Source organism: Papaver somniferum, unplaced genomic scaffold (genome assembly GCF_003573695.1).
Source record: "Papaver somniferum cultivar HN1 unplaced genomic scaffold, ASM357369v1 unplaced-scaffold_117, whole genome shotgun sequence".
Classification (NCBI taxonomy): Eukaryota; Viridiplantae; Streptophyta; class Magnoliopsida; order Ranunculales; family Papaveraceae; genus Papaver; species Papaver somniferum.
Window position 1 is genome coordinate 6036177 of NW_020620714.1, and position 18095 is coordinate 6054271.

Here is an 18095-nt window from a genome sequence, read left to right on the forward strand (position 1 = left end):
CTTGCCTTGGCCCCAACCATGCTAGCCACACCATGCGCCAATGGAATGCAAAACCCTTGGCCCCACCACGCCAAGCCAACCGCACCTTGCCTTGGCCCCACCATGCCAAGCCGTCCGTACCAAACCCTTGACCCCAATATGCCAAGCCATCCGCGTCATTGGCCTTGGCTCCACCATGCCGGCCTTCCTTATGCAGCTACCAAAACGAAGGCGTGCGACGATCAACGGCCACCCTTCCATCCTAGATGCAAATCCTAGTCGTCCAAGGTCGCCAAACAACGCATGGTAACCTTTGGCCCAAAACCCTAGTTTTGGGCATGCCAACCACCTTGTCGCGCCATACCATGCCGGCCTTCCCCATGCGGCTACCAAAATGAAGGAGCGCGAGGAACAACGACCACCCTTCCATCCTGGATGCAAATCCTAGCCGTCCAAGGTCGCTCAACAACGCATGGTAACCTTTGGCCAAAAATCCTAGTTTTGGCCACGCCAATCCACGCCAATGGCATGCCAACCACCTTGTCGCGCCACACCATGCCGGTCTTCCCTATGCGGCTACCAAAATGAAGGTGTGCGACGATGAACGACCACCCTTCCATCCTAGATGCAAATCCTAGACGTCCAAGGTCGCCAAACAGTGCATGGTAACCTTTGGACCAAAACCCTTGTTTTGGCCACGCCAAACCGTGCCAAGGCATGCCATGCTACCTGTGCCAATGGCATGCCAATCACCTTGCCGCGCCACACCATGCTGGCCTTCCCCATGCGGCTACCAAAAAGAAGGCATGCTACGATCAATCCTAGCCGTCCAAGGTCGCCAAACAACGCATGGTAACCTTTGGCCGAAAACCCTAGTTTTGGTCATGCCAAACCGCGCCAAGGCATGCCAGCCATCTTGCCGCGCCATACCATGCCATTCTTCCCTATGCGGCTACAAAAACGAAGGCCTGCAACAATCAACAGCCACTTTTTCATCTAAGACGCAGATTTTAGCCGTCCAAGGTTACCAGCTAACGCATGGCAACCTTTGGCCCTAGTTTGGTCGCGCCTAAACAAAGCCAAAACCCTAACTTTTGGCCGCGCCTAAACTGGGAAATATTAAAGTCAGACTGATCATACTTTCATGCCACTGGCTACCAAACGAAAGGTTGCAATAATCAACGGCTACCTTCCTCTTAAGATACAAAATCTCGACCGTTGAAGGTCACCACCGAGCCGGCAAGTCTCCCAAGCTCAACTTGCCAGACAACAAAAACATGCTACATGTTTTCCACTAAACCACTCGAGACATCAACACATGTCACAAACTGAGGGATGCTCATTGGGTATTGGTTTGGTGGTTTACAACGTGCGGCGTACACTACGCTCGTTTTTAGAAAGTGTCATAAGGATGAGGCGGTTAGTAAATACAGTGATTAATGGTGAAACGCTTTCTTTTATGGAACATCAATTCCAAGCGTTACCGGTTACCACCTCCTCCCATTTACTCACTCGTTTTCCATTTCTTAATGAGACCAGAGTATGTTTCACTTCGACTTGTATAAATAGGCATTACCTATTTTCACCGAACAACAAGTTCTGGTCAGGAGCATACAACAATAAGAAAACGTTTGCTAGCTTTCCCATTTGTTAGCTTCTGACTTTCTGATACAAGTCACAAAACAACTATTCTGGTCTCAACACTCTCTTCGCTTCCCTCCCAAAAACCAACCCTTCTCCTCCACTTTGAGACCGAAGCAAGTCTGGAACGGGCATTTCTTGGTTTAGGCAGGACATGAATAGATTGATCTCTCGAATCTAAAGTACTCCCTTACAGTACATTGTTTAGAGTTTAGATTTTTTTCTCACCCACATCACACGAAATTACCGAAACCAGCAGAAACTGTTTTCACCCTCAAACAATTGGCGACCACAGTGGGAGATTGGTCTTTCGGTTACAATGTCAATTCTCAATCCTAAAAGAAATCTTGTAAACCAAACTTGTAAACCCCTCAAGTTGGACACGAGAGAATTGAAGTGTCCAACTTGGACAATATCTCTAAAAGAAATCTTGTAAACCAGACTTTGTATAACATACTTAGACCATGGCATATGTTCTTCATTCACGGACGACCTTGGAGGTTGAACTTTGTGAGCGGGCTTTCTTAAGTAATTAAAGCCTGCAATTTGATATTTCTTCGATATCTACTTCCACATGAGTTCATGAAAAACTCGTAACTTATGAAAAGATGCGAGAAGGTAAGACAGATGGAAAGGAAAGATCTGATGATATGAAAAATTTGGATTGAATCAAATCTCCCGAGATATGGGAAATATGACGTGCCTAACTAGCACCAGAGAAGGTTAAGACAATCGTCAATGGATTTGACTGAATAAGTAAACAAATCCTAAATTTGTTTTGTTTTCGTCTTAACCTAACAGACGTAAGAGACCTTAATAAATTTGTTTAAGGTTTGCAGTTATATAACGATTTGGAATAAAACAAAGATATCCTTCCAGAACGTATGATGAAAAACAAAGAAGTTGTTTGATGATGGAGAGAGATCAAATTTGACCCCAAGAACATTATGAGTCAAGGTAATACACCTTTGACGAACACTAAAGATATAGTGCACAACTGAATGGAAGATAGAGTTAGATGACTAAATAAAATTGCAGCAGTACTCTAAATATAGAGTGATAGCTAATACAGATACGCAGTTTGATTGACAACTTTGAGTAATGAATGGGTCTATGTTGGGTACCCATGAATTCATGGCTTACAAAATCAGCCAAAGCTCTTTACAGAGATAAAAAAACAAGAAGAAATCAAATCTTCGATCACATTTTGTGAGAAATGTTTGTATAAATTTGCAGCCACAAACCACAAAACAAAGGAGTCAACAAACACTTCATCTTAAGAGTGAAGGATACTCCTTGTAATTTGGATTCCAATAACAAGTCAAGAACTTGCAAAAGAGAAACATTAATGACCAACCACATTACACCAAAACCACCATATTAGGAATAGTAAAAACAAAAGAATTCACTTCCTTATGTTGGGTTTTAATGACTGAGTACTAGCTAAAAAGCTTAGATATGGATTAATCGCAATCTTTAGTACTTAAATTGATGTAGGATCAGTACTGAAGCCTGGTTAAAGATTAGAACTTGATAACACAGAACAATATGCCTTACTAACGTGTACTGGCCTACTGTGATATGAAAATAAGCCTTTGAAGTTAAAAACAAGCTTGCAAATTAATACAGCTTTCAACTGATCAACAAAAGCATTAAAAACGAGATCCAAAAGAATCGCACCAATGGAGACACCGAAACAGAATATTATTGGAAATAGATACTCCAATTTCGGAATATGTAAAACTAATGGAGACCAACAAATAAGTTGGAGAGAACAGCAAAGAGATCAACTCATTGTTGTTTAATAATGGAGAGATTATTGAAGTTACTTGAGGGGAAGAAAATTTGTATTAATCTTATAAATGATCAAAACTGGAAAAGCATTGATTGACTTAACCTGAGTTGAAGAAAGCCAAGTTACGTATTGCACCCAACATGACTTGGACACTATTCTCGTTTGATTGTTTCATGAATTCTGCAGCTAACATGAAGCATAAGAGAAGAATACCAATAAATTAAACAAAAACAGATGTTGCTAATGATTAAGCATATATGGAGAGAGATATAAACTTTACCAAACGAATTGACGACAGTATTAAAATAAGAACATAGTTGGATCAACTAGGTGGTTAGGATGTGAAACAAACGAATGTGTAGTACTGAAAATCAACAATTCATTTGTTCAATAAATACCGTGGTAATACTATAACCACACAAAACTAAGCGGAAGCAAAATTGACGAGGAAAAAAAAATGATCTTTTCGATCAGAGATTAATAAAAGAAACAAGAGATTAAAGTGGTTCTGCACTAACACCTACGTCCACTGACAGACCCCATAGGATGAATATATGGATCATCAGAAACTCTGAAATGATTTACGTTTACAGAAGTGATTCCTTTTTATAGGAGTAATGTGATAATTAGTAAACCCTAGAGGATAAATAATAACTAATTATCTTGACTAGATTATACAAATCTTGTTACTGACTTGGTCTTCAAGTATTGTTACCGACTTGGTCTTCTTATTCTTAGTCTTGTGACTAAGGACCGTATATTCCAACAACTACCACCATCAGCACCAGAATGCCACCGCCACCCTATCCACCACTACCAGCAACAACTTCTTTCCCTGCCTACTGTTCCACAAAAACAAAAGGGCAATCACCATTAACACTATTTTCAGTGCCCAAGTCTTTGTCGCCACCGCTTCCGCCGTCGCCACCACCACCACCACTACCTCCCAATTTCTGCGAATTTAATAGATTACTAGCAAAGATCTTGCAAAACTTAATAATCAAAATTGTCATCACCAACCAAATTGCTAATAAATCTATAATATAAGGTGCTGTTTAGCTGATTAATTCCTTTTGGATTAATCACCATTACCTCCGCTACCACCACAACCGTCAGCACCAGCGCCAGAATACTCGCGTGCAACAACAATGCTGTACCAAAATTCTTCAAACACTTCGTATAATGAATAAATAAATTTATTTAACTAATTTGATGTTGTTGGCTGGGTATTAGTTGTTGTTCAAATATTTGTCTCCAAAGGACAGCGGACAGAGAAAAGTGGGAAGAAAAGACTAGAGCGTAGTGCAGGTGGCGGAGAAAATGAAGCTGAAGTTAGAGTTGTTACTTGAAAATAACAAGTCTTGGGGTTCGGACAGGTGTCTTCTTTTTTCATGATTATTAGAACACGTGTCTCAATGCAAGTGTCCATCTGTATAAGTGCGGCCGAGAATTAAGATACCGGATGTTCTACGGTTGGTAAGGTTATTTGAGTCGTAACTCAAATACGGTTGATAACAGTGATTCAATTACAAACCGTAAAAATCAAATGAAAGTTAAAGGACAATTTACGGTTCGTAACCGAAGAAACGAGACCAACCGTAAGCTATTTATGGTTGGAAAAAAAAAACGTAACTGAACAATTTCTCATAAATTCAAGAACTTACGGTTGGTATTTCAGTTACAACGAACCGTAGAATCAACCAAAACCATAGTTACGGTTGAAATTGGAGTCATTACCAACCGTAACTCACATTCAACAAAGATATTTCAGTTTCAATTTTGTTTCAAAACCCTAATTTTTGATACAAAACTAACTTAATCAACACAATAAACTAAATCCTAATTGGGTTTTTCGAAACATACCTCAAAAAAGTCACTGTGCTTGGTTTTGACGGTTGAGGAGTTTCAAATTGATGTTCTTGACCTAATGGAGGATTTGGTTCATTAGAACGGCTATAATCTTCGTCAACCTTCTTCTTCGGCATCTCTAATATAGTTTTCAATCAACGATTATCAATTTTTCAAATCACCGATCAATCGGGGACGATGAAAATTTCAATTTTAATGGAGGAGGAGAAAGGGAAGAGAAGAGAAACTGTTTTGAAACTGTTTTGATTTTTCAGATTCAATTGGGTTAATAATGGGGAAGGACAATTCAGTCTTTTCAACCAAAAAAGGAGGGGTAAATTAATCCATTTAAGGTGAAAAGGGTAATCTAGTCAATTTACATCCCCTATAGGACACCCTCTAACCAATAATAGGGACATTGTTATTACCCTTGCGGCCCCTCTAATGAAACATGTCGTCCCTTTCACATGATTGAATTCTTAACACTACCAAAGTCACGTGAACCATCAATATCCAACGGACGTATGAGTTCTGTTCTGTTTACTGCATCACTTGGAGCTGGAATGATTAATTTCCTCTCTTCTCTGGTGCATAAATAATACTGTTTCACAATTATAGACTAATCAAAAAAAAAAATGGACACAATGAGTAACATGTGGAATATAAATACCAATTGTTCCAATATTAACTCTATCTTATATACTGGTTGTAAAATTAGTATGTCGGCTTGGTAAATATATTCATTTCAAATTGGTGAATGCATTCTTCCTATTGAAAAATAATAATTTGGTGAATATCCACCGGTACACCGATGAAGACATTAACTATAATACCAGCACCCTTTTCGCCCACGGAACATACAAATTGATATATTCATTCCTTTCTTACTATTAAAGAGAAAATAATTTGGTGAATATCGACCCGATATATGCCAACAAAAACATTAGCCACAACACCAGCACCCCTGTCGTCCCCGTGCCATTATGGCACGGGCAATCCACTGGTATTGGAGAAAACATCAGGGGTTGCTGTGGTTCCGCCACGTCAGCAATTGATCTTTATTTCCTCTTCCGGTTCTCCCTTGTCCTAAGTTCCCTTTTTATTCTTGGTTTCTTTTGTATTTCTTCCACAATTGGTTCTTGCCCTGCATATCCTTTTCACTTTTTGGACTGAAGGCGATTAATCGAACTTTGGGTAAGTGTCTCTCTCATTCTCAACCTCTTTGGTTTTTACATGAAATATTCTTATCATTCAATCAATTACATAATGCCAACCCGTTATTTCGATTGTTAAGCAGTTTTCTAGGGTTTTTTTCCATTCAATTTTTAGGAGTATTGTCAATTCTGGGTAATTTTGTTAATTGATTGTACATTATAAGAGTTCAGGAAGAATCTGTCAAACCCTTAATCTGAATCAGAGATTTATTGAGGAATTGCTAAAAAAAACCCTAGTTTATAGTTCTCGGTAATTAAAGATTTTACAATTTTGTGAGTTTTTTTTTTATATATATTGGAGGTGGAGATAGATCATTATGTTGTTTTAGGGTTATCATCTGGAGAAGAAAGTGGGAAATTAATAACTGATGTTGAAATTGGTAAAGCTTATAGAAGAAAAGCATTAGAATTACATCCAGATAAATGTCGTAATGATCCTAATGCAAACTTTAAGTTTCAAAGGCTCAAGTCGTCTTATGAGATTCTTAAAGATGCAAAAACTCGTGAACAATTCGATGATCTGTCATGTGTTAAACGTCGTAAGTGTGAGTCTCAGTACAATTCGAGAAAACGTAAGATGATGTCTCATCTTGAAGAGAGGGAACAGGCTTCTTTGGCTCGTGATTCTATGAAAAAAGCTCGAGAAGAAGAAGAAAAGAGGTATGCTGAGAAGCTGAAAGAAGAAATGGTTAGAATTAGGTGTGATAGTCGGAGGAACACTGGTAGGCAATTCTTCAGAGTTCAGAAGAATGTTAGCAACGGACGCTGGGAGTTCGAGAAATGCTCTGTGTTTGGAAAGTGACTTGTAAGGAGGGGACTTTGAAGATTTTAAAGATGCTGTTATTGCATCAACTAATTGCTTTCTGTTCTTCTTTCAATGTTAGATAAGCCTCATAATGTGACTGCAGAAAATCAGGAAATGATTTTTTGTTAGCGCGATAATGATTTAGGTGTTTGGTTGTTTTACCATCCAATTCAAAACAAACAAAATTACTATCTATTTTTCTTTCTTTCTTTCAATAACACAAATTATAGTACTGAATGTATGGATATTGAATGTTACAGTTCTGAACTCTCATTCTCGAGAAGTTTCAGGTAAATGGAGAATTTATCTCGCTGGGATGGAACAATCTCATCAAGTGAATTTCGCATTGCTGCCACAACTCTTTCCGAAAAATGGGAAGTTATTAACCCTGAATTTCCACCATGGACATGGATCGAATCACCAAAACCGTTTTGGGTTACTTCATTAGAGGTAAATCAACATTTGTGATGCGCGCAAGTTAAAATAGCACAATATGACATCTCGTATTCATGCAATTGCTTAACACAAAATGAAAATTGATTGTGTGTTTATATTTAGTTGTTCCTTTTCTTTTTCTTTTGTTCAGGTTGAAGGGTATTTATCCCTAGAAAATTACTCATATAAATTTAGTTCGGACGATGCCGATAATAGAATCTGGGTTGATACTCAAGCTCATGAGAACTTAGTTGACACTCTTTGTGGATCTAAAAGTTCTTGTCAAAAAGAAGAACCAGTCAGCTTTGGGAATCAAGAAGAGACCGTTGATTCTGCCACCTTGGTGCCCTTTCATACTATGCTCGGTTTCGTTTCATTATCTTACTGAGATTTAGTTGGCGAGATCCCTATTTTGAACATTTAGCAGTTTTTTACCATACAAATATAATTTGCTTAAACTGCGCATCTAGTGTAGGAATGACTTAGCCTGCCTTTTTCTGTTTCCAAGGTTCTGAATGATGACGATCAACAAGAATTGCATTACTATGATTTCCACATAGTCTATAGCAATTCGTACAGAGTCCCTGTACTATATTTCCGCGGCTTTCGTTCAGGTAAGTTTCCGTCATTTAGACCTTATTCTTTAGAAACTGTAGACATTTTAGCTATTACCCATCACTGCTGTCAGTCTGATACAACATTCCAGAAAAATGTATGTCGAGTTAGTGACACCTGGAAAAATAGATAAATTGTTCAGATGAGAAGTTTGGTCTTTTATACTATTGCTCATCTATTTGTGATGTCTAAATGTTCAATTCACATGCATCCGGGTTTTACTGGTGAAGAAACCGTTCTAAGCTGTCAAGTCAATTTGTAGATGGACAAATTTTGACGTTGGATGAAATTGAAAGGGATCTTCCTGCTAACTCCTTAAAGGTACTAAGAGAATCGAAGTGGACATTCATTACTCAAGAGGTAATTCATATTCTAAAATATAATCATTGTAGCTGACATTCTTCAATTCTTCGCTTCTGTTTTCGCGATATTGCGTTTATCAGGGAAGATTGAGTGTTAAATTTTGAGGTCTCGAGCTCTGATCTGTAAAAATAGAAGCTGAATTCATAAATCTAAATCCTTGCTTTCTCGAATTCATTGCAGGAACATCCTTTGTTAAACCGTCAATGGTATACATTGCATCCTTGTGGGACAAGTGAATGGATGAAGCTACTATTTCTTGGTGGTTATTCACCGGCTAAAGGTGGATCATCTTCTTGCTCTGTAATGCAACAGTATTTGGTCTGTTGGTTATCAGTTGTTGGTCAGGCTGTTGGTCTAAATGTTCCACTTGACATAATAAGTGACTTCCACCGTGTATGTACAATAGACAATGTAACTTCATCTAATGGAAATTCAGTAACTACTAGCTAGTATATTTTCTACGAAAATTCAGTTAGCAATATAATGTCATCTAAATCTAATGAAAATTCAGTTAGCAGTTTTTTCATTGTAATTTATACAGAATTTCATTGAAACAGATGTATTTTCTTCACTGCTCTCTTGAGTCTCAACAGGAATGCCAATCTGTGTTCCGCATGTTCATAAATTAAGCTACCTGTATTTACTTATTTCTCAGTTATGAAACTAAAAAATCAATTACAATGCTATAGTAAAATATTTTTTCCCAGTAAAAGCTGCTTTCAAATCCAGCCCTGAGGTCCCTGACCCTATGAGAATCAAAACTAGTTGCAATTTTACATTCTGGGTGCTCTTTTCTCTCACTATTAGAAACTGAGCATCCGTGCTCATTAGAATATAAAACGCATGTCAATTACAGGTTTGGATCAAATTCAAGGTTTGCAGCTGATGGTTGTTCTGCCTCTGCCATCTTCTTAATAGCTGTTGTTCTGTGAAAGCAAACCAAGAATTCAGTGTTACCCTCAGCACCCTTAAGAGGAGACTCAATCCACCCTTTGCTGCAGAACCCAAAACTTTCAATGCCTTTGGTAATCCGATCAAGAACCTACATGTAAGAAAATTTTCATTTGCACACATGACTTTCTGCAAGAACCTTTGCATCTTCATTATTGATATGAAATGGTGAACACAAACCTCTTTATGGACTAGGGGATCTCTCACTATACCACCTCCTCCGACCTGCCAAAACAAAAGAAGAGAGCAATAGCTTAGATATGCTCTAACTTTACCAGACGTAAAAGTTGAGAATTTATCAATATCCAAATCTCAATTTTATCTTTCTCCTAGCTCTGCAACTATAGGGGTAAAATTGCAGAGAGAGGAGAAAAGAAACCAATCTGATTTCCTTGAGTTTTACTATTGTATTTCACGATCGAGTTACAATAAAATTTTGTAAAGACATACTCATTTTCTAGGGATGGTAAGAAACCTATTTGCACAAGAAACAATGAAAACCTTGAAATCATTTTTTTGGGCACTGACGATGTAATAGAGTAGTTTGTGGGAAGTTTTAACAAATTAAGAAAAGGATACAACAAAATGACAAAAATAAGCTGTTTTTATGAAGCAAAAACCTTCTTTATCAGCAGGAAGTTACTGCAGATCAGTGTCAAATACAAAAGCAAGGTACCAGGGAATGACAGCTTTTTCAACCAAATGTATAATAGAACTCAATTTGATAAAAGGATTGGAAAGATGAAAAACTGAGAAGAGGGGACTTTAAGGAAATTACAGACCTGGGATCTTCGAGCCTCAAATTGAGGCTTAACCAGGGTAACTAATGTTGCTTCATCTTTCATGAGTTTGACTATAGCAGGCATCACCTTCATTAAAAATAAACAAAAAATGAAATGTCAGGGTTCAGTCAATAAACTTGCATAGCAAAGAAAAGATAAGACAGGCACACGAGTGAATACAGCAACGTTTAATATACGTCTAAGATATAGAACAGCAAGCAATTTTATGCTATTATTTTAAACTATACCAGGAGGATGGAGATGAACGAGAGGTCCAAAGTTACCAAGTCCACCTTCACTTTTTGTGGGAGTTCAGTAAGATATCTCAAATTTGTTCTCTCTATAACAGAGACACGTTCATCTCGACGTACTTTTTCTGCCACCTGATAAATAAGCATTTCAATTTAGTAATGAACAATGTGTCTGTCAATCATCTGTTGAATTTAACATAACAAGGATACCTACAAACACGGTAGAGAAAAGAAAGCTACAGAAACATATTACTGAACAATTGTTTTTCCTTAGTTACATTACATTGATTACAATGAATTTTAGCCTACCACAACTTGTTTGGGACTAAAGGCTTGGTTGTTGGCATTATTGGTATACATTACAACGAATTTTAAATTACATATCATATGAAAAAGTAACATACCTGTCCATATCCTACATCAACTCCATAAACAAATGACGCTCCATACTGGAGCAAGCAATCAGTGAATCCCCCAGTTGACAACCCTGCATCTAGAGCTACTTTTCCGGCAACATCAACATTTAGCTGTTCAATTGCTGCTTCTAACTTGTGCCTCCCCTGTAAATTAGTATAATAAATCAATCTCTTTATCATTTTTCTGGTAGTGTACGAGACAGGAACTTTGTAGTGAGTATGAAGAATTATCACCTACATACATATTTTGGGATTTCCGCATTTATTTCTACAACTGCTTTCTCAGGAATCTGCGTTCCAGCCTTATTTACAACTTTTCCATCAACAATTACTTTGCCTGAAATAGCATTTCCGGTAGGATTAGCGAGATACAAGACAGAAAGTACAAAGAGATTAACTTCCATTACTGTCTCTGAAGACAGAGAATTTCCAATATGGTTTTTGAAGAATGAGAACACACTTGTATATTCAACTAATATTCGCTACTGTAAAAGACCATCTTTGAATACATAAACATTGATATACTTACTGACCTTGTATGATCCAAGACTGTATATAGGTTCAACTATATTGTTGAAATCTTTCAAGACAAACTTCATCCAGCCTCATTTTCCTGATATTTTAAAACAACACGGTTAAATAATGAAGACATCAATTCACTCTCACCTTCCTTAACCATGAATTGACGGAATAACAACTTACGATCCTGCTGCAAATCACACGAAATCCCCAACCTAACTCAAGATGGTTAGCACCTGCATACTTGAATATGGGTTCTAGCATGTCTAACAGAAACCCCGCTAGCATCTTCTCCGAAACCAATCACAATAACAGAAGCAAGCTCAACGTATGGGTTTTAGAGTTGCCACAGCAAACTTTAGATTAGGGAACACTACTACTTTGGATTTGGCTTCAACTAAACTTCAATAACTAGAAGCTTTAGGCATTAAACTCTTCCAAAATCGAACCTAGTTTAAACAACTAGCAATTCAGCCACTAAATTCAGGTAAATTTATCGACATATTCCAATATTTACACAAATTTCACTCCTAATTAGCGACAAACAACATCATATCACCCAAGTCGAGACAAATTAAAACACCCACAATCAAAATGTACACCATATTATTATCAGTTTAGGAAAAAATCTCTAACCTCAAGTTTCAATTTTACATATTCCAATATTTACACAAATTTCACTCCTAATTGAAGCTTTCCATACTTTGAAACAGCAGCATAAGTTCTCACTGGATGATTTCTCATCTGGGTTTTCACCCATGTCATTGTAAACACCCCCATTAAAACATTATCCAATATCCAATCAAAATACACAAACATTAACCACAAAAAATGTATAAAGAGAGTTACTGAGAGAGGGTATACCAGGTAGATGAGATGCGGTTGGTGATTCATAGAATAGAAATAAGGCCGCAGTAGTAGAGCGTGAGATTATTGGGAGCTTTAGGAGCTCCATAGTACCACCCCCTTAATTTCAATTTGTGAGCTTCGCTTAGAAGGGGGATTTTGGCAGGGACTCTGATGATATAGGCTTTCTCTTTAGAAATAATTAATACAAACTTTCAGAAGTAACAACCAAGTCGTTGTAGTATAGTGGTAAGTATTCCCGCCTGTCACGCGGGTGACCCGGGTTCGATCCCCGGCAACGGCGTATTTTTTATTTTATTCGCACTCTTTTTTCCTCAACATCTTGCATGTGCAAGACATTTCTCATATGAGTTCTGAATATGACTGGATCGAGTTTATTTTTTATTTTATTCGCACTCTTTTTTCCTCAACATCTTGCATGTGCAAGACATTTCTCATATGAGTTCTGAATATGACTGGATCGAGTTATCAAGATGTTTTCCAATTTTTTTGTTGACGATTAACTGATTAAGAAAGTTCTTAAAGTCGGTCAATAAAATTAAAAACATAATATATCCCAATTTGAACCCTACAGTTCGATACTGTTATGTCTAAGAGCAAACCACAGTTAGGGAAATTCTCCAAATCTTTTTTTGATGCTAAGAAAATTTTATTGATTTAAGAGGTTTCAGGATTAAAATTCCTGGATAACAGAAGTTCAAAATCAGAGGCATTAAACTGATTAAGAAATTTTAAGAAATTTTTGTTGACAATTAACTGATTAAGAAAGTTCTTAAAGTCGGTCAATAAAATTAAAAACATAATATATCACAATTTGAACCCTACGGTTTGATATTGTTATGTCTAAGAGCAAACCTGTGGTTTGCTTCGTTAGGGAAATTCTCCAAGATCTTTTTTTTGATGCTAAGAAAATTTTACTGATTTAAAAGGTTTCAGGATTAAAATTCCTGGATAACAGAAGTTCAAAATCAGAGGCATTACTACTGTAATCCTCAATTACAGACTTTTCCTTTCTAACCCTCTTTGATATGAAATCCCTTGTCTGATTCTCATTTCTAAGAATGAAACTAAAATGGCATAACTGAAAAGAACTTCATAATTGTTTTATGTCTCTCACTAACTTTCTATTCTCCCATCTAGTTAGCAGAGCAACGTTATTAAGAGTGTTAACTACGTTTTCAGAGTCTGAGATGATCTGAATTTTTCCAGCTCCATCACTTTGGCCCAGCTTAACGCTTCCCTGATAGCCATACATTCTCCTGACTCGACATCTAGTACTCCAACTGCATAGGTTCCTTTAATTCATGTGCGTTCACCTGCAATGTTACACAGCACCAGTCCAGTGCCACAGTCATTTGATAACTCATCAAAAGATGCATCTGCATATATAGTCATTGTGTCTGATAAGTCAGGAATGACTAAATTACTTTCATGTCGTGTGACAGGAGATGCAGTTACACTATTATGCATTACAGGTTTAAAGCTCAGAAAAGTGTAATTAATTCTAGATGCAGTTTCAGTAGGGTTTAGAGATTTGTCCTGAAAAACGCAGTCGCAACATTCCTTCCAGATTATCCAGCAACCAACGATTAATAATGATCTCCATGTATGTAGTTCTTCAATTCCAGCATTCTCGACTCCTTGAAACCAGGATACAATCCACTCCCTCACATTGTGACAAATTATGTTGATCTGATCTATATTGACATTGAGAAGACGCCATACTGCTCTGGCATGGTTGCAGGAGATGAGTAAATGATAAAGAAATTCAGCTTCTGTATTACACATACGACATCCAACATCAATAGAACTCATGACCTGAGAGAGCCGTATTCTGGTTGGCACTATGTCTTTGAGACATTTCCATATAAACAGTTTTACCTTTTTAGGCAGTTTCATTTTCCACAATGACTTCTAGATAGCTTGAGGAACAACACTAATTGCAACCTGATTTTGAAATCCTGGCTCCAACAACTTGTTGTAAGCGCTTTTTACAGTGAAATTGCCATCTTTCGATGGCATCCACCTAATGACATCATCTTCCAAAACTGATAACTGCATTCTAGTTAATTTTTTTACTACATCTGTTCATAAACAAACTCATATTGAAGATGATACAGGTCTAGAGGTTCCAATTTGTCTTCATGATTGATCACCCATCTGTCAATCCAAATTTTTGTGGTTCTACCATTATTTATTTCCATGTAGTAATGTTGTTGGAGTATTGATAAACCTTTCTCAATCCCCTGCCATACCCAAGAAGAGCCACTTTGTCCACCATTCAAATGCAAGAAATTATCCTTCTTGAAATATTTTTCCTTGAGAATTCTGTGCAAAAGATGATCGGATTGCTAGTTGATTCTCCAAGCTAGTTTTGTTAATAGTGCATGGTTAAGCATTTCTAGGTCTCTAAATGCTAAACCCCCTAAATATTTAGAGAGACACATGTTTTCCCAACCAATTAGATTCAAGCCTATATTTGTTTTATGCCCCCACCAAAACTGTCTTTGGATTGTATTAAGCTTCCTGAGAAGTTTCTTGGGTAACTTAAATGTACTCATTTGATATGTAGGTATGTCCTTCAGAACTGCTTTAACCATTGTAGACCTTCCTTCTTGATGAAGAGTAGTGCCTTGCCAGTTTCCTAACCTCCTCTCAAATGCTGTTTGAATATCTTTAAACGCAAGAGCTTTAGATCTTCCAACTATAAGAGGTGAGCCCAAATATTTCTCATTGTTACACATTGGTTTAACTCCTAATATATTACTAAGATAAGCACATACCTTAGGATCCATGTTTTCGCTATAGAAAACCGAAGATTTGTCAAAATTTATGACCTGACCAGATTGTGAACTAAAATTCTGCAAAAATTATAGAAGATTATTCACGCTGGTTAAATTAGCATGAGTAAATATAAGACAGTCATCTGCAAATAGAAAATGATTGATTGGGGGTGCTCTTCTTGCAGCAATGATGCCTTTGATGGAATTAGAATGATGAGCATCACATAAAGTTCTAGAGAACCATTCCATGGAAAGTATGAACAAGTAAGGATACAAAGGGTCACCTTGTCAAACACCAATAGAAGGAGAGAATTCCATGCATGGTGAACCATTAAGAAGGACTGATAAAGTAGTGGTGCTTATGCATTGAAGTATTAACTTGCACCAAGCATCACAAAACCCAAAACTTTGAAGAACTTTGATAAGAAAAGGCCATTCCAATCTATCGAATTCCTTTGACATATCTAGTTTTAATGCTAACCAGCCACTGGCACCTTGTTTTTTCTTCAGTGAGTGTATTAACTCATGAGCAATGATTGTGTTATTATTGATAAGTCTCCTGATACAAATGCAGCTTGGTATGGCGATATAATTCTCTCCATGAGCGTCTTCATCCTGGATACTAATATTTTAGAGATGATTTTGTAAGAGGTATTACACAATCCTATTGGCCTAAACTCAGCTGGTGTACTTGGTTTGTTCTTCTTGGGAATTAAAGATATGTAAGTCCTGTTGATTTGTTTTGAAATAAACCCAGAAGAGAAAAATTTCTTGACCATATCACATAAATCAGATCCCACAATGTTCCACTGATATTTATAAAAACTAGCTTGAAAACATTCTGGACTTGGAGCAGACCAATTCTCCATACTTTTAAGAGTTTTGTGGATTTCTTCATCAGTGGGAGTTTTGTCTTCTTCGGTGATTAAAGTTGGAATATGATTGTAATGGTGTTCCTCAATGATGGGAGTAGAAGAAGTACCAATATCTTTAAAATGTTTAGTTAATAAAGAAGCAACCTCATCTCTTGAGTGAAACCAGTTACCATTATCATCTTTCACTGAATCTATGTTGTTTCTTGACCTTTTCCTTTTAGTTAAAATATGAAAATACTTTTTTTTATTATCTATATCATTCAAGAAAGTATCTCTGGACTTTTGTTTGTTGAAATCATGCTGAATTTGATGCCATCTTTGCAATTCTTTACTAACTTCTAGAGCCTGAGAAGAATTTTCTTATGAATAAGGTAAGGATTGAATTTTATTGAGCTTATTCTGGAGGTGATTTACATGATGATTAATGTCTCCAAAATGAGTCTTATTCCACCTTGAAATAATAATTCTTGTAAACTGCAATCTCTTGATAAGTTTAAAAGCTGCAGAATCATTTACATATTTTTCCCAAGCTTTGGCAATTTCAGCAGTATAACTTTTATCCTGTAACCAAGAGAAGCAAAAACGAAAAGGTTTCCATAACTTTGGTGTAGATGGATCTGTTACCAGCATAATTGGGAAATGATCACTGCCTAGATGATTTAAATGAAGTAATTTAGAATCTGAGAATTGAGTATTCCATTCTGCATTTCCCAGTGCCATATCTATTCTTGATCTTTTCCTACCAGTGCCAGTGTTGTTGTTAGACCAAGCGTGCCCTCTACCTATGAAACCAATGTCTTCTAAACCAACATGTTGAAGAACAACATGAACCAAACCATCATTAGAAGAAGCAGTTGAAGTATTATCTTGAAGATGAAAATTTAAATCCCCCAAAAGAATCCATGGCTGAGAAATATTTTCACCAATCTCTTTAATGAAGTTCCATTGCTCCTTTTTTCTAGAGTAGTCACAATACCCATACATACAGGAAAGAAGCCACTCTGGCTGGCTTGGATCTTTTTGAACTAGGGCATGAATCATATTGGAATCACAGCTAACAATATCACACAAGAATCCATTTTTCCATAACATAACCAATCCTCCTGATAATCCTATAGGTTGAAGATATTTTATGTTTGGATACTTATATGGAAAAAGCAAGGATTTCATTCTGTCATTAGGCAATTTAGTTTCACAAAGAAATATGATATCATGGTCATGAATTCTAATGAGGTCATGAAGATGATCCCTAGTAGTGAGAGTATTGAAACCCTGAACATTCCACGAAATAATTTTCATGGCTATTTGAAAATGGTTTTTGAGAACCTGATGAATATTAGGTGAACTAGTATATGGTACTGCAAGATGTTGATAAAAAACCATCCTAACGAAATTAACGTGAACACTAGAAAAATTTATGCATGGGAGATTAAATGCTGATGAAAACAATGCATCAGGGTTGCATGAAGAATTTTGACTAATCAGGAAAAAGTAATTGCTTTTAATTAATGCATATTGTAATGAATGACTAATATGATTGAATGTGAAAATAAAGTTTAACCTGTAATAAAAAAACTTTGAAATACTATTAAGAAGCAATGAAGAAAAATGAATATTAGTGTAGTAATATTTTTTGAAGGATTGGTTTACCTGATTCCCCTTATGTTCCTGCAAAGATGAATTATCTTCAGTTGTGATCTGTTGAGTATTTATGAAGTATGGAATTGGATTCACCATGGTGCTTTGTGGAGTATACTCTAAAGTTGAGTGGCCTTTGTCCGCTACTTCATTTATCCGATGCCTCTTGCCAAGTCTACTATCATCTTCCGTAGTGATTCCTTCTTCTCTAATGATATAATCCAAATTGATGACTTCACCATCTTTAGGAGGAATAAAGCTGGTTGATTTCACAAACTTTTTCTGGCTAGTCTTGACTATTGCAACTTTTGTTTAAGC

At 36.8% G+C, this 18095-nt stretch overlaps 3 protein-coding genes and 1 non-coding gene across 7 annotated transcripts; 3 read left to right on the forward strand and 1 right to left on the reverse strand.

Annotated features, from left to right (window-relative positions):
• The first annotated feature begins 5787 nt into the window (after nucleotides 1–5787).
• On the forward strand, nucleotides 5788–7279 carry LOC113329713 (dnaJ homolog subfamily C member 17-like). Its single transcript, XM_026576554.1, has 2 exons — nucleotides 5788–5850; nucleotides 6779–7279. Exons 1-2 carry the CDS (start codon nucleotides 5788–5790, stop codon nucleotides 7277–7279), a joined length of 564 nt encoding a protein of 187 aa, XP_026432339.1.
• On the forward strand, nucleotides 6372–9314 carry LOC113330174 (ubiquitin-like-conjugating enzyme ATG10). 3 transcript variants are annotated; one of them, XM_026577022.1, is made up of 6 exons: nucleotides 6372–6457; nucleotides 7567–7732; nucleotides 7869–8060; nucleotides 8226–8331; nucleotides 8595–8692; nucleotides 8876–9314. In XM_026577022.1, the coding sequence occupies exons 2-6, from the start codon at nucleotides 7577–7579 to the stop codon at nucleotides 9143–9145; spliced, it is 822 nt and encodes a 273-aa protein (XP_026432807.1). In that variant the 5' UTR covers nucleotides 6372–6457; nucleotides 7567–7576; the 3' UTR covers nucleotides 9146–9314. The 3 variants fall into 3 exon arrangements, with proteins under 3 accessions (XP_026432807.1, XP_026432806.1, XP_026432805.1); XM_026577021.1 differs by having other exon boundaries at nucleotides 7573–7732; XM_026577020.1 differs by having other exon boundaries at nucleotides 6378–6457; nucleotides 7543–7732.
• Nucleotides 9292–12597, reverse strand: LOC113330175 (putative rRNA methyltransferase YqxC). 2 transcript variants are annotated; one of them, XM_026577023.1, is made up of 8 exons: nucleotides 12479–12597; nucleotides 11629–11708; nucleotides 11334–11432; nucleotides 11084–11239; nucleotides 10677–10811; nucleotides 10429–10515; nucleotides 9827–9871; nucleotides 9292–9737 (listed from the first exon to the last, which is right to left on the reverse strand). In XM_026577023.1, exons 3-8 carry the CDS (start codon nucleotides 11355–11357, stop codon nucleotides 9546–9548), a joined length of 639 nt encoding a protein of 212 aa, XP_026432808.1. In that variant the 5' UTR covers nucleotides 11358–11432; nucleotides 11629–11708; nucleotides 12479–12597; the 3' UTR covers nucleotides 9292–9545. The 2 variants fall into 2 exon arrangements, with proteins under 2 accessions (XP_026432808.1, XP_026432809.1); XM_026577024.1 differs by lacking the exon at nucleotides 12479–12597 and adding an exon at nucleotides 12251–12430.
• A 95-nt stretch (nucleotides 12598–12692) lies between these two features.
• Nucleotides 12693–12764, forward strand: TRNAD-GUC. Its single transcript has one exon. It is a non-coding gene; the product is annotated as a tRNA-Asp (tRNA).
• The last annotated feature ends 5331 nt before the right edge of the window (nucleotides 12765–18095 follow it).